Below are 23,654 nucleotides of genomic sequence, written 5' to 3'. Positions count from 1 at the left end.
GAGTAATGGGTTAAATACATACCTAATAGAATAACTTGATTTTCCTGTACTCAAGAGTGCGGTCTATGTCTGTCGCAGAGACCGTAAAAATGGTGACACCTGAAAAATAAATATGCTTTTTAACTAAATGAATTAAAAAGCAAAAATGAGTAAACGAATTGTTTATGCCCTCGAATTCCTACAATTCCGGAGTCGTGTTTTACAAATAAAAATTGTGTCTACATTTCACAACACATTTATTCGTTTAGTCAATTAATAGCTAATATTTTACAACCATTTTTTTCAAGATTTAAAAATATGTCCTATTCAGACTTTTTGTTATCTCGCAGAATGTTTGATATAAATCCTTTATCCGTGACATTTTTAACGTGGTTTGAAATCAAAAGCAATGGAAATAACGATATATATACAGAAAGAGATATTGACGGTGTGAGACTCTCACTGGAAAATCACGGAAAAAAAACAAACGAACAAAGTAATAAAACAATAAAGATGTACATTCTTATAAGTTATACGATATGTCTCTGTATTTTATTCAAGGATCAGACAAGAACCTTGTGTTTGCTTCTTAATGTATTTCTTCAAGGATCATGCAGATATCTTGGTAAAACATGATGGAAAGCTTTGAATATCTACATGATATTATGAATACCTAGTTTTCAAGAACAAAACATTTTTTTAATAAAGGAAAATATCAAAAAATTTCAAAATACCAATGAAATACCTGTTTCTATGGTTTCTGGTATATTGTATTCGCGAATGATGTCTGATGGGAATGTAGGAGGCTCGTTTATGTCAGTAATGGTAATGGTAACAATCACCGTGTCTTGTACAGAAATTGGTCTTCCGTCTTTCACCCTATTGTATGTAAATTTGACACAAAAATAAACAAAGGAATATACCGTTATTAGTTATTTATGACTTTTAAACAAACACAATGGAAATGCATGTTAACATTTTTGTAAGAAACTATGTTTTATAACTATCTTTAATAGAATGGTAAATAATTTGAAATACATGTAGAGGAATCTCGACACTGCAATAGAAACAAAAAATCGACGAATAATGCAAATTGATTAATATATCAGAGAAAACTTACAATGCATTTCCCCTCCCTAACTCCGGGTTTAGCAATATACACTTTCAAAAAAACTAACCTACCCTAATTCTAGTTCATAAGACAGAATTGCATCTTCAGCATCTACGTCAAATGTGTCAATGGTGTTTGACCTTCCAGCAATCAAGTCATCTATTCTTATAATCTCAAATACAGGTTTATCAGTGCTGGGAGTCTAATTAAATAGAACAGTAAAATATGAGTTTAAATTGTAACAAAATAATCCGTACAGATAAGTCAGGATCTGAAATAAAACAAATACAGATAACTTTTTGAATTGCTCAGCAAATGAATGCATTGAGTCTACTAATACTGTATTAATCAATGTCTTGCAGAAAAGAAATATTTGTAAACTTGTAAAATGCCTTTATAAGAACATGTACTATAATGTTCTAATAATGGATGCAGGCTACGACTAGAACTTTTTCCGAAATGATACTGATACAAACATTATAATAAATGACAAGTCATTTGATAAATTCTTTTTTACTTGTCTTAAGATATCGAAGTCCAACTCATCACCGTCTTCATCAGTTGCTGTAAGAATTTTTATGACATTTCTAGCTTCTGTGTTCTCTGGTATCGACATCGATGTACTTCCAGACTTACTGATTGAGGGATCAACAAATCTAGGGGCTAAATAATAAACGTCAGTTAGAATTACAGGTAATTTAACAATCAATGCAGTCAATAGACAATTTATTGCATCAATGAGGAGTTGAACTATTTAAACAGTTAATATGCAAACGAAGAAAAAAATGACGAGGAATAGGAATCTGAAATAGCAATATTATATGTGAATTAAGAAAAGAAAAAAGAAATATATAGTTGAAAAAAGGGAAACAAAAAACTCATTATATGAAAAAAAACTTAGTAGATAAACGAAGTAAATATTGAAGACTAATTCGACAAGTATAAAAATGCTGAGATGATTATTTTCAGAGAAAAAAGTAAAGAAAAATAAGTATTTCTTATACATATAAGTCACTTCTATAAATATAAGTTTAAAAACAATAATCATTATTTACAATAACAAACACAACAAAATATCTTGCGAAAATGCTCTTTGACACTTATTTAAAACTCAAATGACTTACATGTTTTGAGAAAGATCAGTAGAGGTGTTTCGGCACTAGAAAACCCATCGGTTGTAGTAACAATTAAGGTATATAGCGTCCTCTTGGTATAATCTAATTGCACACCTGCAGCAACTAACACTCTTCCATTGCTTTCATTTAATTCAAAATCACTGGATGATTCCCCTATATATCATAAAGAATGGAAATTTTAAATGTACTCGTACTGATTCATTTTTAATTAGTCAATAATTATCAGTCATTATGAGACAAAAATATAACTCTAAAGAGTATGCATTTTTTTTCAGAAGATGTTAGTTTCTGAACAATTATATGATATCATATCATACATTTCTCAGTGAGAAATAATTTATACGAAAAGTGAGAAAATTCCCATAGACAAACTAAACAAAATTTCGTTACATATTTTTTTATCAATACCTAAACGATATCTAAAATATAAACAGGTAATATTTATCCCTTAACTATGTTTAGATTACATTAACAATCACGAAAAAATGTATAATTATTTCAAACAGGTTTTGATGACTTACCTATCATAGTAAATGAGACCTTACTTGGGTCACTAAAGTCATCAGCGGTTATTCTAGCAATTTGAGTACCTGAAATTTTATTCACATATTCTTTACATATGCGTACATGCATAAACAAATCAGCAATAATAATGTAAGGATTGTTGGCCGCTTGGATTCAAGCCGTTTGTCCTCTTTGAGCAAGAAACTTGTCACTCATTGTTTAGTACTGGTTTGTTACATGTGTGTACATATTTAGGCCTGTAGTCCTCCAACACAATCTAACTAAAATAAAATCGTATAAACAGCAACAAACAAAATAATACAAAATATAGACAAGCAGACAATTCAGAGCACAACAGAAATATCGACCCTTCCCCACAAACATAATTATAATACAAAATGAAAAAATAAATACAAATTAACAGCAACGAAACACGTAGACCCATAATTTTTTGTTTAAGTTTTTGCATTTGCATGTAATATCTTTCAAAGAACTGACTTGCACGTTATATTTACTTTTTTAGTCTATAGGACTTTAGGTGTATCTTCATGTCTTTATTTTTATAAAATATAGACATAAGATTAAGTTGCAGACTACTATCAGGATATTGTAGTTGGCGTCTGTTATTTGAAACTTTGCATGGCAAGCGCAAACATGTATGATTAAACATTGTTAGATATTATATTATATATTAAACATAATATTCCATGAATCATCTTATGTTTGCTGAAAAAATCCATGTTTTGATCTCAAAACATTGTATATATTACAATTAATACTTGTTATAAGCATTTTACTATGCTTTATACAAATAAACTTTTTGTATTCGTATAAAAACGTACAACTAACCAACCAACCAACCAACCAACCAATAAAAAAATCAAAAAATAAAAACAAAAACAAACAAAAATAACGGCAAACAAACAAACAAACGAAAACAACTCAAGATCTTCAACAACAAAAGTCTCAGGACTGTTGGACCATTTCCCCATGCATCTTCTTACATGGTTATGTTGTATTATTATTATAATTTGGATTATTTTTTCTTTGAAAACACGTAAAATTAAAATTTCTAGCTAGTACTTATTTTCATAAATTACACAAATTATCATGTAAAAGAAAATAATACCTGCCGGCGTGTCTTCAGATATGTATCTCTGCACAGCTGGATTGACTCGAATTATCGAGGTCACGGTCACTGTAAGAACTGCACTGAGTACATCATTCGTCCCGTCACTTGCCCTATAAATTGTAAGACATTTTGTATCGGGAATCAAAGTATACTTACTGTCCATTAGTCAAATCAATATATTGAACTACCTTTAAAATTTTTTAAGAAGAAAAAATAAATAAATAAAAAAAAGCAACAACAAAAATCACAAATTCACAAATGTCATACTTTCAATGAATGGGCTAAATCATACCGAGCCTTTGACATTTTAAATTTTTCCGTTAGCGATACTCCATTTTTCTTACAAATATGCATTACATGGATATATTTCAGAAACTGGTTTATAATGAAATTAATAGAAAATACTTGCTCCACGTATTCGTTTAATCACTTACTTAAATGTTATATCATATGCTTGCTGAGTGGTCCCGTCGAATGTTGCATCTAATCTTGGTTTAAGAATATATCCATCTAATCTGAACTTTTCTTCTGAAGTCTGAGAAGCAATGACCACAGTAAGAGCGCCGGTATTGTCTTTATCAGTCACAGTTAGTTCAAATATAGTTGTTTCAGAGGTAGCATTTTCATACACTGAGACGCTTGCATCTTCTACTAGATTCACAAACACTGGCGCTATCAATATATATAGAAATCGGTTTTTAAAACTATGATTTCATAATTGTAAACGTGCATCCATAAAAAAGACGCCCCAAAGCTTTCGCCGATTATAAATTATTTAAACTACTAGTTCAAAAATACGCCTTTTTCAGTTGTTACAAAGTCTAACCAGTTTCCTATCTGTTGCTTATTAATCTTTTATTACTGAAATCAATTCCAATAATTAACGGAGTTTAAAAAGTTAGAGCATGACAACCTGATTACAATAAATTATACGATCTAGTTCATGACAATAAATGCATATGTGAAAATAACAAAAATGGTTAAATTTTTATTATTTTGAGTTGAGTTTTGTTTGTTTTGTTTTGTTTGAAATAAAAGATAATGAAATTTTGTCAGATGTATATTTGACATAAATGTAAGGGAACATTTCAAAATATTTACACAGATGGATAAATGTATCGATTGGACAAACCTGTGATAATATTGACTTCAATTTGGCTTTGTACACTTAATGCCGTGTTACCTGGCCCATTGTCTGTCGCCTTAACAGACAACGAATATTTCTTCGTAGTATCATAATCTAACGTTACTCCTGAAGCTACTGATATCACACCTGTTGTTTCGTCTATCGAGAAATCAGTAGAACCTACAGAGTATTTGTGTCAGAACATAATACCATACCAAGAAAAATCTTCTATAAGAAGAGCCTTACAAATGCATAAAAGGACTAAATTGTAAATGTTGTAAGCTAATTCATTCTTATTCATGGACTATAGTTGTTAATGTAAGAATATGGTCAACACCTCCCTTAGATAGATAAACATCGTTTCAATCAAGCATGCACCAATATGTTTTGATTTTTTTGGTGACATACATTATATTAATACTTATTTCTGCGCTGGTGAGATATTTCGAGATTGACGTTTATTTGATCGCCTTTTCATTTTTGATTGAACAATATTCCACACTATCCAATTTTAAATTTTGCATTTAATTAGCATAAAGCAAAGAAGCGTTGCCATTATTAATTGTTAGGTTTATCTTATTACAACATATTCTTTTTAAAGAAGCATTTATTTTTTTTTAATCACCTTGTATGTTAAACGTTATCTGATTGTTTGGAGCAGTGCCATCAGCATCCGATGCTATAACTTTATAAACAGAACTTCCTAGAAAATAAAAGAAATAAATAATATAGTAATACCTTAAGGAAAAATAAAGTAAACAAAAGTTAACATAATAGTATAAAAACTGTTGCGTTTAATTTACAAAACGATACAATTTTATCTTGAAATTGAAGACCACGTCATTGCAAGCACTCATTCCGCGCTTATTTATAAATGCGAATTGCTCTTGGTTTTTAAACATGGTCGTTTTCTCTGGTTACACTAAAAATGAAATATACCATACATATAAAATAAAGTAAAAATGTGTTTAAAAGTATATAAACTGTTGTGCTTGATTAAGAGAACGATACAATTTTATCTTGGAATTGAAATTCATGTTATTGCAAGCACTAATTCCGTGCATATTCATAAATGCTAATTGCTCTTGGATTTTAAAAATGGTCGTATTTCTGTGGTGATATATGAAATATACCATATCTCAGGACCAAAAAATGTTTATTACTTCTCCTCAAAGTTTTATAACATTACTAAAAGAATAACAATCATATGAACCATGTTTTTGCCTTTAATAACTCGACACATAAACCCACCTGATGGAGTTGACTCAAGAATATCGAAATTGCCGATGGTTACAAATTCTGGTATGTTGTCGTTATAGTCGGTTATAAAGATATTAGTGTTAACTGCTGAAGAAAATTGTCCATCAGATACCCTATAATATAATAATAAATTATGTAGTGTAATGGTTAAACAAATAACATTATTTTAACCCATTACTTCATATACACGCCTTTTAACGCCCTTTTCACCCCCCCCCTTTTGTTGTCTCAAATGATGAAAAAATGCCTTATTTAGGTCCCAAACACTTGTTTTTGTTTGAGAAATGTTGTTAAAAAAAGTGACCTCTTTTTCGGCGCGGCCCCCAACCAAAAGATACATCAGGGGGTTGCCAGAAGGGGGATGTGCCCCCTTCTGTTTGGGGGGGGGTTAAAGGGGGGCGGAGTCCCCCTCATCGCCAAGAAAATTTTGGACTTGTGAGAGGCTGTAAATGACCCCAGATTGATCATAAGGTAACGTGTAACCAACGCTGAAAAGCATTTGACTCTATCTCAATCCATTGAGAAGTTGCAGCACTTTGAAATCAATTTTGATGGAAAAAATCAACGCAAAATAGTGATTTTTGGCAATTTTGAGATGTCCCCTCGTTGCCATGGTAACAGAAAATTTAAGCCTGAGCATGTTGTTGCAAGGGCAATGGTCCAGTCATCATTTGTGCCAAGTTTGATTAGTGTTGAAGCAGTTTTTATAGTATTATAGCAATTTGAACTTGTAACGGGAGACTTTTCAATGAAAACAGCCATTTTTCACAAAATGCTCATGAAGTAATGGGTTAATGAAAAAAATAAAAAAATCTACAAAACAACAATTTTTCATCAAATTTATATGACAGGCCATGTTTAAACATGAAAAAACGCGATTTAGGGTAATTTCAAGTATTTTCATCATTTTCTGTTAACCCATTACTTCATATACACGCCTTTTAACGCCCTTTTCACCCCCCTTTTGTTGTCTCAAATGATGAAGAAATGCCTTTTTTAGGCCCCAAACACTTGTTTTTGTTTGAGAAATGTTGTTAAAAAAAGTGACCTCTTTTTCGGCGCGGCCCCCCAACCAAAAGATACATCAGGGGGTTGCCAGAAGGGGGATGTGCCCCCTTCTGTTTGGGGGGGGGTTGAAGGGGGCGGAGTCCCCCTCATCGCCAAGAAAATTTTGGACTTGTGAGAGGCTGTAAATGACCCCAGATTGATCATAAGGTAACGTGTAACCAACGCTGAAAAGCATTTGACTCTATCTAAATCCATTGAGAAGTTGCAGCACTTTGAAATCAATTTTGATGGAAAAAATCAACGCAAAATAGTGATTTTTGGCAATTTTGAGATGTCCCCTCGTTGCCATGGTAACAGAAAATTTAAGCCTGAGCATGTTGTTGCAAGGGCAATGGTCCAGTCATCATTTGTGCCAAGTTTGATTAGTGTTGAAGCAGTTTTTATAGTATTATAGCAATTTGAACTTGTAACGGGAGACTTTTCAATGAAAACAGCCATTTTTCACAAAATGCTCATGAAGTAATGGGTTAAAAGTCCATTATGCCCCAGAAATGATTTTATTCTATTTCTAAAAAAAACCCGAACAACAACTAAAAAAACTGTCTTTTACGTCGTGACAAATAATTTCACATTCGGCACTTCAGGTGACTAACAACTAACATGCTCTTAAAAAACATGACATCATAATAAATAAAAGTCATATTTGCCTTTCATAAAAAAGAAAGTATTTATTCATTTTTCAGGAATATTGTGCCCTTTAGTTTCTTAGATGTTGGAACAAAAATACTAAATATTCTTCACCAATGATCTGCTTGCGGTAATTGTTTCTACCAATGAGACAAGTGCCGACAAAATTTATGCAATATATATTTGAAAATAATCTCAAAAAGTGATGAACGGTTGAAATGCTGGACAAGTCTCAATGAATTAATATTTCGTAGTAAGAGATAAACAGAAGACTATCGTTATCTTGTTTATCATAATTTCAAACTTAAAACTTAAGACATAAGCTACTTTAATTCAACTGACATCAAAACCTTCGAGATGATAAAAATCAAACAATTATAGGTAACAGTGTTCATGTTTGATTTTTTCAATGAACTTAGAAATATAAGAAAAATTAATGTATACATTTAACTAAGAAAAAAACAAGAGTTTTCTTACTCTAAAACAATTGGGTATTTAATTACAGCATTGTCCCTGTCGTAATCAAATGTTCCTTCTGTCACACCAACTTTCACTTTGAGAGCATTGCCTACGAGCTCAAACAACTCCTTCGTAGTGGCATCCTGGCAACACAAAAAAGAATCAACAGTTTAGTGTGTCATGTTGAGTCACATCTAAGGTTTTCAGAGCAAATTGCATTTAAAACGTTATCAAAGCATTGTGTTTTGTAACTGGGGTAACTTTGAAAACTGCTTTTGGCGTGTATCACGGACCTTACAGATCTGCTCCCTCTAACATTTAAAAATTAGTAGATATGCTGTAACCTATATGTAAGAAATCGTTAAAATAAAATTCTGGTGTTGAAGTATTTTGAGAAAAATATTTGATTACTAAGATTATACCAAATTCATTTAAACAAACGGGAAGCTTTTTATTAAAAGTGTGGGGAATCGGATGATTGGAGATGGGAACGGGATACTTTAGTTCATTGACTGTTGAGCTATGTCATCAAAAACAATATAATTGTGCCTGGGCAATTAATTTCTTTAAATGCAGAATGTGTCTTTTTTATTGTTAATAAATGTCATACAGAACTGTCCATAGAATATGTAAACAAAGCAATGGCTGTATCTGGATCACTTGCAGATAACCACGTGACTACGTCGCCTCCTTTACTTGTCTCTACTAGTTGTATTTTATGTTTTTCACTTGTTTCATCAGGTGAAGGATTAATAAAAGTAGGTCCTGAAATATTGACCATGAATTAGATTTTCGAATTAACTTTTGTTTTTGTATTTTTCTTAGCCGCCGAGAAAGTTCCACAATTTTAATATTTACTCAGTTCAACAATTTTTGTTCAAATAATATTTCTAGGTTTTGTTTTGTAGTTTCTTTTTTAAATTGTCTGTGTTGTAACATTATATCAACTAAAAACATTAACAAACGGAATACTTATACATGTTCCATCAGTACGATATTATCAATAAAGCCCTTTTTAGATAAGATAGGACTAAACTATATAATTATACGAACACCTTTTAATGTTAAGTCTAAATTTCTTATAAGCTTGTTGTATTATTACTAATTCATACAAACCTTTGTACTCCAAACCTTCTGTAGCTATAATAACCAAAGAAATATCTTTAAACTCTTGACTTGTCGCATCCGATGCCCTAATATAGAATTAAATATGTTCATTACTTTCATCTTACCATTTTGTCTTACTTAATGTAACTAAAAGCATATGGTATGCGTGAATTTGACACGATATTAAAAGGAATACACTGTATCATATAGTAACATCGAAAGTTTTTTTTAAATGAATTTGCTACATATGACATAATATTGTCAGCACGAATACTCAACGAAGCAAAGTTACCAACTGTGAACTGTTGTCTTTTTGTGTATGTGTGCCTGTATGGTGGTGGAGATGGTGGTATGTCAGCATTCCGTGTGATATTTACTTCAAATTGATTAGTGCTACATTTGATTGACCACATTCATATATTTCCTGATTAAAACAATGATTAACATTCGGTGCTAAAAGAACGTTTGTTTTTAAAGATAATTTGGCATTGATTCGCATACCGATGTTCCATCTCAAATAGGTGAATACATTTGAAACCAAATACAAATCTCTAAATTTAAACCTAGCGCAATCAATAGTTGTATACTAAAGTACTTTGAAAACGCTTCGTGTAAGAGTGTTTTCACAACTAAGTCAGATAAGAAACAATACATAAGAATACTCATTTGTTCTTACCTATTTTTTTTTTCAATAAGACACCAACAATTATCGCATGAAAAAAACTGTACTCCAAAAATCGGAAGTAACACTTTAAATGTCAGTTATGTAGTAACTTCTAATAATAACAACAACAACAACAACAACAACAACAACAACAACAACAACAGCAACAACAAACCATTTCTACATTACCTAACATTGACAAAATATGTCGCTTTGCCACCGTTCGTTACTTTAGCTTGGTCACATATTAGTTTACCCGTGACTCCATCAATCCGTTCAGTCGCAAAGCCTCCTTCTGGACCTTCTGCTACCACTCTGAAATAAAACGACAAGATCGAGAATAATATAACACAAAATAAAATAAGGTAAGCCTTTCTCCATCCACCACCAAACACTGCCAATTATGAAATGAAGAAATAGAAAGAAAGAAAACATTCTTCTAAAGTTAAAAAAAGTTCGGATAGAAGTTCGCATCTATGGTTCTAACATGTATATTATTTTGAAACCGTACGAATATGATATTATTAACGGATACAGTGGGAAACTAAATAGCAATCCAATCCTGAATACTTTGATTGAAATGGTGATCATCATAAAGCGAAATTCCTTTAAGGCATTCAATACAAACTGTTTTTATCAATATGCAACTCTTACAACATTGGATGATAAACAATAACACATAATGTACCTTCACTTATATTCTCATGGTATTTTTATTTTTAACTTTAAAAAATTGCAAACATCATATAGTGTGTTCATATTTCTATTCTTCTGTCAAGTTCAAGGGGAGTGGTGGCCTAGTGGTGAAAGTGTCTGCCTCTCAACCCAGGGATCATGGGATCGAGCTCCACTTGAGTCCCGACCATATATCTTCATATGATACTAATACTAGTTGGTTCCAGAATGCGGACGGACTTGAAATTTCACCATTTTTATGTTTAAATATTGAATTCTGCTTAAGCCGGTGCTAGGGGGCATGGACGGTAACTTGCACTTTCCAGAACCGTCCAATAACAGGCTCAATCAAACCGAGCCTGCGAAATTTTACAATTTTACCGTGTTGGGCTTTCTTTAGAGATTCAATTTTTCTCTATTTTGAAATTGGATAATATAAGTTGCTAGAAATTGTTTCGCAATCGAGCCTAAATCAATATGTTAAAACTAATTAAACTAACTTTTAAAATGCTGACGTTTTTGACATCAGAAAAAACTTGTTCAAAATAATACATACTTAAAAGTGACTTCCGTTCCTACAAGCGGCTTAGCTTTTAATTCAGTAACCTCCTCACAGCCAGTATTAGATGTGTAATCCAAGTAAAATGTTAATTCCGTCGGGATAGTCCATTCTGGCGGTGCAGGAGCTCCACCCAAGGTGATTGCAATTAAACCTAAATTTGGATAAATAAAAAACAAATTTTTTCTTGTATGTTATCTGTAAACAGTCCGTGTTAATTCGGTAATTTACGTCATCTTTGGGACAAATAAGATATATAAACGGGGATTGACTTTTTCTCATCCCAAATATGAAATGTCAAATTTTACGAATCTAAACAATATAAGAATTACGTTAGGTTTATTTTGCATGTGAGATAATTATAGTATTTTTAAAAGTTTGAACGGTCAATATGTAGGTCGTTACTGTCTGTGTTTTGGTACTTATCTCATTTTTTTTGTTTTGTTTTACTAATTCGATTATTCATTCAATTGATTATTATATAAATAAAGATAATAAATGATTATTATTGCCGCCAACTTCACACATCTTTATTATATAAATAATTCTACGTATTCTAAGTTAGTCGTAAATTTGAACAATTTACAGATACCACAGCAAAATGTAGGATGAGACTTTTTCACATCATAGGAGACTGTTATACTAAGTTAAGTTGCTTTTTATACCTTTTAATATAATAAAACTGAGGATTGCTTCTTGCATATTTCTGCACATCCTGGAATATAAAGAAAATCATAAAAAATAGAAATATTGGGAATGAAATTGCTTATTTCTGTAATTCTGTACGTTTGTTTTAACATCTGTCTTAGAAAAATGACATAACATTAATTTCATCATTATTTACAAATATAAATAATAGATATGATTGACATAGGGTAACTTTGTTGACTTGTTCAATTTAATTTACACTTTTGTGTCTTTTAGGAGCATATTGGGCTAAGATTGAGATTTTGGCGCGCCTAAAACCGGTTTAAACTCCACAGTGGTTTAACTACCACTGACCGTTCCAAGGCGGTACCTCTTTGTGTTCCTTTGCGTGCTTTTCATGTCTGTATTGTTACTTGTTTCGAATGTTTACATGTTTTGTGATATGTTGTTGGATTGTCGTCGACGGTAGGTATTTTCTCACCCCCTCCCATTTTTACCGCCTCCCGTTTTCACCGGTACAACCCTAATCCCTTAAATACCTATATAGGCCCGTTTTGGTTTTTGTTATTTCACACATTACGTGTCCCTCTCCTTTCGCCGCCCTGGTGTCAACTCCCGATTTTGGTTTGGTCCCTTCTGGGTGCCCTGCTTGGGTGTGTCGGGGCGTCCTGTGAACGTTACCTTTGCCTTTAAGATCTTTATTCTTGTTTTTCAATGTTAAAGATATATTATGCGCAAATTTGATATCAGAAAATATCAATAATTGCTACACAGTCACTTTGTAAAAATTAAATAAACATGTTTTAACTTCACACAAAGTTAATATGTAGTGTTTAAACGCTACACACATAGGTCGTCAATATATGAATATATAGTGTTGTTAAAGAAAACTGGCAGTTTTTTTTAAGACAGTACCAACTTTTCTTGTCCTGTTTTAGAGAACGTGACATCCAAAAGTTTAGCATTCATTTTTTATTTAAATAAGACATATTCTGTAAGGTTTTAATTTAATTTCTTCGATTAAAATATTGTACTCAAAGATGAGCATAGTATATCGTCTGAACATGCCTCAATTTTATTGTATATATCTATATTTTTAAAGCTGCATTTTAAAAATTTCGTAAAACCTGAAATACCAATATTTCGTTTATAAAATGGGGTTTATATTATCTCCCGTTCTTATTTTTGTGTCTAGACGACCAATTACTGCACCATCATTGTGGCGAAATCGGAAGAACAGTTTCTGTTTACATGTAAAACTCCATCTTTGGTTCATCCGATCATCAACAGAAAATCAACAAACAGTCCGAATTTTAATGTACATTGCCGCATTTTATACGTATAACGGCTGTTTTCATACATCTATTTTATGAGATGATTTTTTATTTTTGGTATGTACGACAAAAAAAACAGTACATTATTTCATTTTTGACTTGTACGTAGTACATAATCATACATTATGTGCATAATGTGATAATACATTGATCAAAATAATACATTTTCAATACTAATTTTCAATTCATTATAACTTGAAAGACAATGCCACGTTACATCTATAAGTCTTTAGTAATAATTTTAGATCCAATCTGCACCATAATTTTATGATTCTAACATATCAATTAATAAAAAGAGGATATTTTCCTAAATCTCCATATACTAGTAAACTCCCGTTACTCGTATTACGTCTAACTTACTAAATTTATGTGTCTTAGGACTAATTTTAGCCCCAAACCTCGGATGAGTATCATAAAATCCATTTAACAAATGCAACAAAAATGCTGACACATTAGTTTTGGTTTTAGACAAAAATCTTTACAATTAAACAAAAACATAAATTTCTTTTTAAAGATTTACCAATCAATTGTTCCCTGTGTAACGAAAAATAACCAGTGTAGCCGAAAACTGAGCCAAGATCATTAAAATGATCTTCAGGAGTGGCGGCACCTTTTATTATTTTTAAGACAATGTTAAATTTCCTTTTGTGCAGTAAATATAGCATCTATAGTTGATTTTCCTTTCCTGACATCAAACTGACAGTCTGATATGAACAAACATTTTCAATTCTAGAATTTAATACAATGGTAAAAAGTTTAAATAAACAACTTAGGAGAGTAGTATTCCCCCTGTATTGTTTAGTCATTCGAGTCATCCTGTTTGAACACAGGCACGATTATACCCTCTGTCCATTTATCTGGAAAATATGATATACAAGATCAACAAGTAAAGATGGAGTTCAATCAAAGCAACCCCCACACGACCCAGCAACAAGAACAAGCATCAAGGAGCCCAGGAGGATCCCAAACAAAAATAGGAAAGGGCACAAGGCAGAGTAACCAGACTCTAAAATAATATTTAATAAATCATATATATTTCCACATAAAATATCTACGGAGGATATATCAAACAGTCTGATCTGGAACATTTATTTTGTTTTAAAGAATTTACAACTTCACTACGGATTTCCTCACATGTAATGGGTTAATCTAACTCATCAAACCTACAGTCAATTGAATTAAAATCATATTATTTACATAATGTTTACACTCTAAATGTTTTGATAAAAATATTGTCAAAACATTTATTGAAACCTTCAAAGGAAATGTCCCATGAAACCGATTATTTATTTTTTAAAATGAAGCCAAAATTGTTTTGGTTTACTATATCGTAATTTTTCAATTTTGAAATATTTCCTCTTTTTATATGATTTCTTTTTCATACTGGTTAAATCCTTTCATTCTTTTTACGTGAACAAAAATAAGCTCTACTTTCTACATCTTTACAATAATAAAAATTATGCAAAGCATCTAAGTAAGGATTTTACAGCAATCTTAATTCATAATCAAGCCAGTCTGCATTATTTGAAGTAAAGCTATCAGTAAACGAAGGACAGACCTAATGTGCCGCACTCGGTTTAGATAAAAATATCTCATATTTGCCGCGTTCCAGATAACAACTATTAAAGATACGCATATTTGTAATATTTGTAAAATGTAGGTTTTATTATTTACAATGGCATTTATTTCACTCGTCAACATTACACATTTTATATCTGTTAGATTAAAATAAAACTACATCTTTAACATGTTTCTTTGAAACAAGATAGCATGGTGCTATATCTGTTTTGACGTAGGTGTCATTTCTTCTTTTAAAGAAATGTAAAGATACTGAAAAGAAACAAATTAATAACGGATGCATACTCAGTATGTGTGACAAGGTTTGTTCATAAGAGGCAATATAAAGAGAAACGTTCGTTACCAAACACCTAGCACCGGTTTGATTTGTATTTAAAAAAAAGGTTTTTTAATAATAGTGCCAAAATTTTTAGAAAAATATGAATAGATTAAAAAGAAATCTCTTCAAACAACATCGCTAGTTAGGGTAAGAAAATAACTTATGGTGCAGCTCCTGTGAGATCAACGGAAACAACATGATAAGCGATAATCGCAGACAAGAACTTAGAAAGTAATGATAATGAAATGTTTTCATATCTCGTATTTTAAATTACTTCCTATATAACATAAAAGCAATTTCAAATTGACCGCATTGAGGGCTTGGACGATATCTTGTATTTATTGCTACCATCAATAAACAGGCTCAATCAAAGCGAATTTGCAACAACGTTTTAATATTGGACATACATTTTCTATTTTCTTACTGTCATGTCAAGATTAACTTAAAAGGATACCATAAAAAGTAGATATTCTAACGATTAGTCACGGCCGTCCAAAAACATATTTTGTAATACGAACCAATTGAGTTAATGCGATATTAAACACAGGTGTGCTAAAATCATTAAAATACATGCCATGTTAATGAACCATTGCATTTGCATAAATTTCGAAAGCTGAAAGAGAAGACATGACAAAACCGCAATACACTTGTCCGATTCAAATTTGAACAGTTGGATAATGTAATGCAAAATATTACGCAATTTGTTGCTCGTAAAATGTCTTTGTTCCAATTTGTTGCATTATTGTAATAACAAAAATGTAGCATAAAGAATTTTGGTATACATAAAAATGGTAATTCGTGTCTAAGCACATGTTTTATGATTTTTTAAAGATTACATTCAAATAAGGCTACATATCTACTTATGATACTTTACAAGCTACGTTAAAAGTCGGGCTAAATATAAAGATGTATTCAAAAATATTTGAATACTTACAGATACTGTTTGAATGTATATGGCAATGTTAATTGTGGATATACATTGTATATGTGTCTATATATTGCTTAACATTGCGTGTGTATATCTTGATCTTGGTAGTAAAGTGTAATAAAATAAGTGCTCTGAATGTGATTTATTTTTGGTAGTGTAAGGGCTATGTCCTTTTAGAAGTCACATTGAACACAACTAAACATAATCTGTTATATATATATAGACTTGCATTATAAACCGTTGACCAATTTTGCACATAATTTCAGTGATAGATATTAAAATGCAATACAATAAAATATATATCTTAAATATAGAAAAAGAAATCACCTCATATTGCCCAAACAGCAAAATGGAAAGTCTTGAGGGCTCGGTTTGATTGAGCCTTTCATGGACGGAAGTGATCGTCCTCGCTTCTTAATACCTTAACAAATTTCAAAATTAAAACACAAAAAATCGAACAAAAAACACATTCTGCTTTATGTAACAAATAAAACGAAAAAAAAACGCACAAAAACCCACAGCTTAAGAAAATGATACCACTCACTTTCGTAGAATTACTATCGGTCCAAATAAGCGATTTATTAAATTCCACTTGTTTTTAAATTACAATATGCTACTAGGTCAGAATCTAACGTCTTATTTATTTGATCAGTCTGAATCTTACCCGATCATGATAAAACAATTCTTTTGTTCATTTTTGATATCTCAACTGATAACATTTTTACATAAATTCTGTTAATAGAACAATCGACTGGACTTAAAGTTTTAAACATGTACAGCAGTATTACGCGTTAGTTGTAAGCATATAGTATTACCTCTAAACTGTACACTCGCATTCAGTAAAATGACAATTTTTCAAACAATCAAATTAAATATAAATAATAATTCTTCAAAAATATAGTGCAAATTAATAAAAATTGGGCAAAAATTAAACAGAACAGATTATGATCTTTTTGACAAAAAAGAAATCATTAACGCTGCGTTTTGATTAAGAGGTGTGAAACAATTTAAAATGCTGGATAGAATAGAATAGAATAGAATAGAATAATTTTATTTCACCAATCAAGGGTCATACTATATGACATATATAATCACAAGCATAAAACATAACGCATGAAACAAAATATATCAACCAACAAATTGTGTATTGTATGGTAGAAATGAAGACAATAAAGTAACTAAAGCTTAATTCGTATTATTGGAAAAACAAATAACACAGGCATAGTAATGTTAAAATAAGAAGTAAATAAATAAAACAGTATTAAAAAATCAAAAACAATCAACAAAAAACACTAATTACTCATTCGATATTCAAGTACAATACTATACATTCAATGGTCTGACAAATTTTTATTACTAATAGTACTACCTAACATAAGATTTCTTTTATTATAAATTTCGAGTAGGTATTTAGAAAATGTGAATACATTGTGTTATAGACAAACAAATAGTACATTTAAATATATTTAAAAAAGTGATACTAAATGCGTGCTTATCCAACATCATTTTGTAATCGGATTACAATTCAACACGACCCTCTAGAGTAATAGAGGCAGATATCACGAAACTCACTCGTTAAAGTCTCAAGTTAAACTTTTGCTAGCCAAAAAAATATACATCAAACAAGAGTGTGGGTTGACGGATTAGTGACGGATTACAATTTTATCATCATCTTAAACCGCAAAAATACCCACATGAAATTAATACTAGTAAGCTATCCTTAATGAATAACAAATTTAACTTTGTTCCCAAGCTTTTTTTATCTTCGCTTTTGCTTAACTTTGATATAAACACTTTCAGTAAGAAATTGACAAACGATCTTCATTTACCACCCTGCATTGAACTGGCAAGTTTTTGTTTAATTGAATTTATGATGTTTTCGTTTGAGGTCATGCCGACATTGTAAAGGCTATGTAACAACTTGCTAGTTGGAGGAAAGACTCACTCGTGCATTATTTCCGACCAATTTTAGGATCAATTTAAATATGCATTTTAGTTTAGCGCGGAGGAAGGTTGTCTAGTACTGGTGTAACTCTCCAGGAACGATGGTTAGGAAACTACCCGCCAATATGACTGAAATACTGTTGGGAAAAGGCGTAAAATAAAAAACAAACAAACAAAAACTATGCATTTAGAAGTTAAAAAAAATTCTTTTGGATAAAAAATAATACTTGAAGATGCAAAAAAAAAAAAAAAAAAAAAAACAAACAACAACAACAAAAAAAAAAACAAAAAAACAAAAACAACAAAAAAAAAACCCAGCAAAAATATGAAAAATAAAATATTTTAAACAACAACAACAAATATGACGTGTTATATTACGAATAATAGCTAAATCATTTTACATGAATGCATAATTGTTTGCAAAGGAACACGTTTAATACTATCGAGTGGTTTGTTATTGTATTGAAATATTAAAATAAATTGCGAATCAAGAAATAATTGCATTATTTCCGTTCAAAATTTTTAATAGTTGTATAATGAAAAGTTATTTTTATTGAACATAATAAAGTTAGAAATACGCTTTTATGCCATGAAACATGAATATATTACTATATTGTTTGTACATAATTTGTTACTGTGAAAGAAGAATTGGTATCAGGTTATAATATAATTGCAATTTATGAAAAATGAGCATATAACTTAAGGTGATGAGTGTTCCGATGCTATTATTTCACTTTTGTATTCATATATTTCACATTTGTTGAGATGCAATTGTGTCATATAAACAAAGATAAAACAAAATGACAACAAGAAATCTAAATTAAAATATAAAATATTGCATTAAAGAAAAAAATAATAAAATCAAACCTTTTAAGATTTATGCATTTATATCCCAACAAAATAAATAACACAGCTTTGTGAATAAAGGAAAGTTAAACGAAATTTGATGGCTCACGATTCTGTCATGGTCGTCTGCACACATCACCCACGACATCCTTATCTTGGTATTGATATGGTGTGTTTTTTTTTGTATTATTGAAATACACATTACATTCTCATACTGATGATATCATCAACAGAATTATATAATTGAGCAATAAATGAAAGACAGTTAAAATAGAAATAAAATTAAAACCTGCATAAAAACAAACTATTCAAGCAAGAATGAAACTTATTACATGATACCTTTTTAATTTCTGGGTAAATTATAACTATTTGGCCAATTTTCATATTTTACAAAACGTTTTTTAACGTTCTTGAGTATTAATTTTCACGATTTTATAGTTTAGTTTACTTTTCTAACCAAAGTGGGGTTTTTTACGGTTGCAGTAACTGAATCTTAATTGTCTTAACTCAACACATGTATTTATTATATTCATGGTCCAATATATTTATCATGAATTGAGGCCTTTAATCGCAGATATATTGAGTTTTGATATAATTTTAGCCAGATTTTAAATGCATGCACTAAATTGTTATATCATATGCGGAAACGAAAAAAGTAAAATGTTCAATGAAAAATACTGAGTATCTGGTCAAGCATTCTTAGACTTTAACAAATCAAGTTAGAGTTACCTTATGCTAATTTTTTGCTGTCAGGTTTACTTCGTTATATATTTCAAAAGATTAGCTATTATAAAGGTGTTTGACCAAAAACTGATGACGAAACATGTGTTTGTACGTAAATTATAAGAAAAAGAAATTGCCCCACTTTCATTCAGAATAAAACATTACCGATACTTATAACGATATTTATAATAATTTCAGTTGGTTATGTTATTGATTATTTTTTTCACAGTGAACATAATTATTGCCGAATGTCAAGTCATTCTTACTTTAACCAGTTCACTGACAATATATATTTTAATGGGCATAATGTCAATTTTAAGTTGTTTATTTCAACGACTCTCTAATATATAATCAATGCTGACAGTTATTTTGTCATATCTGTTACAACAGTTGCAGCCAGAAAAAGGTATTTTTGTAGCAAATGCAATATATTTCTTTACTTTGGTAAAATGGCATTATTTCAGTTTGTTTGAAAATTGGTTGAAGATTTGGATAACTATGCATTTGACCCAATAATAAAACAAATGATTAAATTTTAATAAAGAAATTCATTTCAGAAAGTGAAAACATTTTGTTTCATAAATACAATATTAGAAGATACTCCACAAAAACTGCTTAAGGTATAAAAAACTAAAAAATAAATTATTTGTATAATTCTATTAGAAACCTTTAAGAATATTAATATTAATATATAAATAATGAAATCAAATCCTATACAATTGATTTATGCCCTAATCATCGAAAAATCGTTATGTGCTTTAGTTATAATGTTTCATATTTATAAATATTCCGTTTATTTCGTTCAATGAAATAAATAACAATGTGTCATTTTCAGCCGATCAAATATGCTCTTTACAACCTTTGGTGTTTTTCCTCGATGTATTAAAGAAAGAATGTATTTTTTTCCTTCAAAATAGTGATAGAAAATGTTTAACATCACATTTTTTTTATTTCGCCCGCGCTATTCGCGCGTCTTAATATCAAAAATGATTCATTACCCAGTGAGACATACGTATTCATATTTCATATTCAACCAAAAACAAACATATTGTCCTTTATGGATTACCGGTGTTGCCTATCAACAATGACTCTGCTAAAGTCTCCACATGATTGAAAATATTTAAAATTACACGTGTCTTAAATCATTAATCTACGTTTAGAAAGTGTTGACTACATACTGATTTTGTCATTAGAAACCCACTCTTCGTATCATCTTCATACTATGTTACAACGTTTTCAGTCTCTCTTTCAGCAGCATATTATTCAACCATAAACAGCACGAATTAAGGTCAAAATTGATACTTGATCACCCAGGGGGAAATACAGAGATGCTTAACAATGTTATTGAAGTTATGACCACTTACCGTAAACAGATTGATTTCGTGCATTCGAAATTTCAATAGCAATATTATGAAATTGTATAAATATGAGTTTTTATACCCTAGCTGAGGCGTTGCTGTCATTGTGGATTTTAAATTGATAGATTGATGCACAAAAGTTGGTAGGATGGAAAATTGCTCAGACAACCGCTATGATTATTTTGTAAATGTCTCGTGCGAATATAGATCGGTTTATTCACAAGATTTTGTGAGTTCATACACTGTGAGGAATTTTTTTGACCATCAAAGTTGTTTCCAAATATGAACATTCCAAGAGGATAATCAAATGAACGAGATGGTGTGCTATTTTTTTTACGACAATTATACGTTTAATAACATTCACGTTGGAAAAATTAATTATGTTTATTATCATAATAACAGCGATACTTTACAAACAAAGATTTGTCTACATAAAGTTTGATTTATTAATTCATCATATTGTTCACCGATCGATAATGAAAACAAATCGACATTTTTGTAAGCGGTTTCATGGTACCTAACTTTTTACGCAGGGTATGTCTGAAAAGGTAGACTTCTTTATGTAAATAGGCTAAATTTGCTTAAGTATTATGTAATTCTAGAGGGGCGTAATTTTAAATGTCCAGTTTCAATAATGTACTTACTTACAAATGAAACTTACTGACTGATTTAATTATTTAATTGTCTATGAATATATAGGCAAAATTTGAATTATAATAATTTATCAGATGTGATTATTTGTAAGTCAAATAATTGCAAAATTAAAAAAAAAAATGCACACGCATCAATGCAAACGCACAAATAAGTACAGAAACACGGTAAAACGTAAAACACATGCATAGTTAAAAGATACAAAAAATTGTATGTACTCATAACGTATGTCATGTATGACACATGTGTTTTGAATGAAAGAGAAAAACTTAAAAATTTACTTAAATAATGTTATAGTCATTTCAGTCCCCAAATGCCTGGGTTAATTTTTGCTCTTATATCATATTCTTTTCTTTAATTGCTATAAACATTTGTCTCAAATGAGCAATTACGAATAATTAATATAAAACCTCAGATGACAAAAGCATATTTTTATCCTTAGTATTACATTACACTAAGTGACTAAAACTATGAGCTCAGAGTCATTCCAGTAGTATAATGTTGCTGATGATATATTAAACAATACAAAAATAGGTTAATGCTCATTCATGAATGATATTAAATCAAATAGAGCAATATCAAAGTCAAGAAGCGTGAAATACTGTTTGGATAAAAGAAACGATATATTGACTTACACAAATAACCATGATGAATTGTAAGGTTGTAAACCATTTAGATAATTGGTTCAGACTGAAATGTCGGAAACTTCATCTTTATTGGGACGATTCAAATTACTTGGACTTGTTTACAACAGAAACATGGATTGGTAAATCGTGGTTGTTCCATAATATAACTGTTAAAAGAAGATATAATCTAGAAATGAAAAACTGTATTAATGTTATTGTAGAAATTAAACAGTAGGTAGTATGTTTTCAAAGTTAAATCTTTGGAAAACTTTTGTATTTAGTATTCACTATTTAACCGACACATCCACCAGAAAAAATCACCTCTGGATAGTCATTGAATGCTAACCGTTATAATGACTCGGCTTATGCAGCCGATACCTGGTCAAAGTTCGTCAAATTGGATGTTCATTATATGATTTTATTAATAAATCAATAAAACAAAACTATTTTCGGGCAGTAGGGGTGTCACACTTCAAACGCATTTTCTTATAATTATTTTATTGATCCGAATTTAATGTAGGCATATGAAAGTAAGATTAGAACATAACATACAAGTAAAAAATTGCTGGGAAATGCAGCAATATGATTGTCACGGCGAAAAAAAAAAAAAAAAAAAAAAAAAAAAAAAAACACACAAAAAAAAACCAACAAAAAAAAACCCAGTTAAATATATTGATAAGGTATCTCCAAATAGCATTGTTTTGAATTGACATGTTAACTTGTTCAGAAGGTTTTAAAATATCATAATCATGTAACTTGTTACAAGAGCCATGTTTATATGTAGTAGAGCAGAATAATTATCATTCTTGTGTACTGCATACCTCTCGAATGAGATTTATCCACCTGAAGGTTCATGTTGATATCTCAAAGGCCTTTGTAGTTATGCTCTGGACAAAATTAAGTATGAAAAATAACAAAGGGCAATAACTGAAAAATAATGCACGGTAGGTGTCTTGTGTGCTGCACTCCTCCTCAATGAGATCTATCCACCTAATAAGTTTCAAGTTGATACCTCTAACACCTTTTTGAGATTATTATTATTATTATTATTATTATTATTATTATTATTATTATTATTATTATTATTATTTTTATTATTATATACCACATTTCTATAGCAATCTTTTCATAAATAATAAATGTTCAAGAGTGCTTTACATAAATCCGATAAAACATAATCATATATATATAAGACAATAATGTACAACATTAATTAAGTAAACCTATTAAACAATAATGATAATCTAAAACCAGTAAAGGATGGTAAGAAATACAGACACATTTAGTTTAAA

The 23,654-nt window shown here is 30.4% G+C and overlaps 1 protein-coding gene across 1 annotated transcript; it reads right to left on the bottom strand.

Annotated features, from left to right (window-relative positions):
• Nucleotides 1–22: 22 nt before the first annotated feature.
• On the bottom strand, nt 23–19,148 carry LOC132719347 (protocadherin Fat 3-like). The gene is made up of 18 exons (XM_060703110.1): nt 19,026–19,148; nt 12,073–12,122; nt 11,405–11,561; nt 10,363–10,488; nt 9,519–9,595; nt 9,013–9,167; nt 8,421–8,545; nt 6,240–6,361; nt 5,614–5,691; nt 4,995–5,168; nt 4,297–4,534; nt 3,860–3,972; nt 2,748–2,816; nt 2,215–2,379; nt 1,608–1,753; nt 1,162–1,292; nt 725–858; nt 23–99 (listed from the first exon to the last, which is right to left on the bottom strand). Exons 2-18 carry the CDS (start codon nt 12,119–12,121, stop codon nt 23–25), a joined length of 2,136 nt encoding a protein of 711 aa, XP_060559093.1. The 5' UTR covers nt 12,122; nt 19,026–19,148.
• Nucleotides 19,149–23,654: the final 4,506 nt, after the last annotated feature.

Source organism: Ruditapes philippinarum, unplaced genomic scaffold (genome assembly GCF_026571515.1).
Source record: "Ruditapes philippinarum isolate M1 unplaced genomic scaffold, ASM2657151v2 ctg1908_1_1_1_1, whole genome shotgun sequence".
In the NCBI taxonomy this organism is placed as follows: domain Eukaryota; kingdom Metazoa; phylum Mollusca; class Bivalvia; order Venerida; family Veneridae; genus Ruditapes; species Ruditapes philippinarum.
This window is presented reverse-complemented; position numbering and strand designations above follow the sequence as displayed.

What these genes read in the sequence shown, in the direction of transcription:
- LOC132719347 (XM_060703110.1), bottom strand. Translation starts at nt 12,121, where the DNA reads ATGTGCAGAAATATGCAAGAAGCAATCCTCAGTTTTATTATATTAAAA. An exon ending in ACATATTTTGTCAATGTTAG is followed by an intron (nt 9,596 to 10,362) that starts GTAATGTAGAAA and finishes ATTCTATATTAG; the next exon opens with GGCATCGGATGCGACAAGTC. An exon ending in TGAAGTCAATATTATCACAG is followed by an intron (nt 4,535 to 4,994) that starts GTTTGTCCAATC and finishes ATATATTGATAG; the next exon opens with CGCCAGTGTTTGTGAATCTA.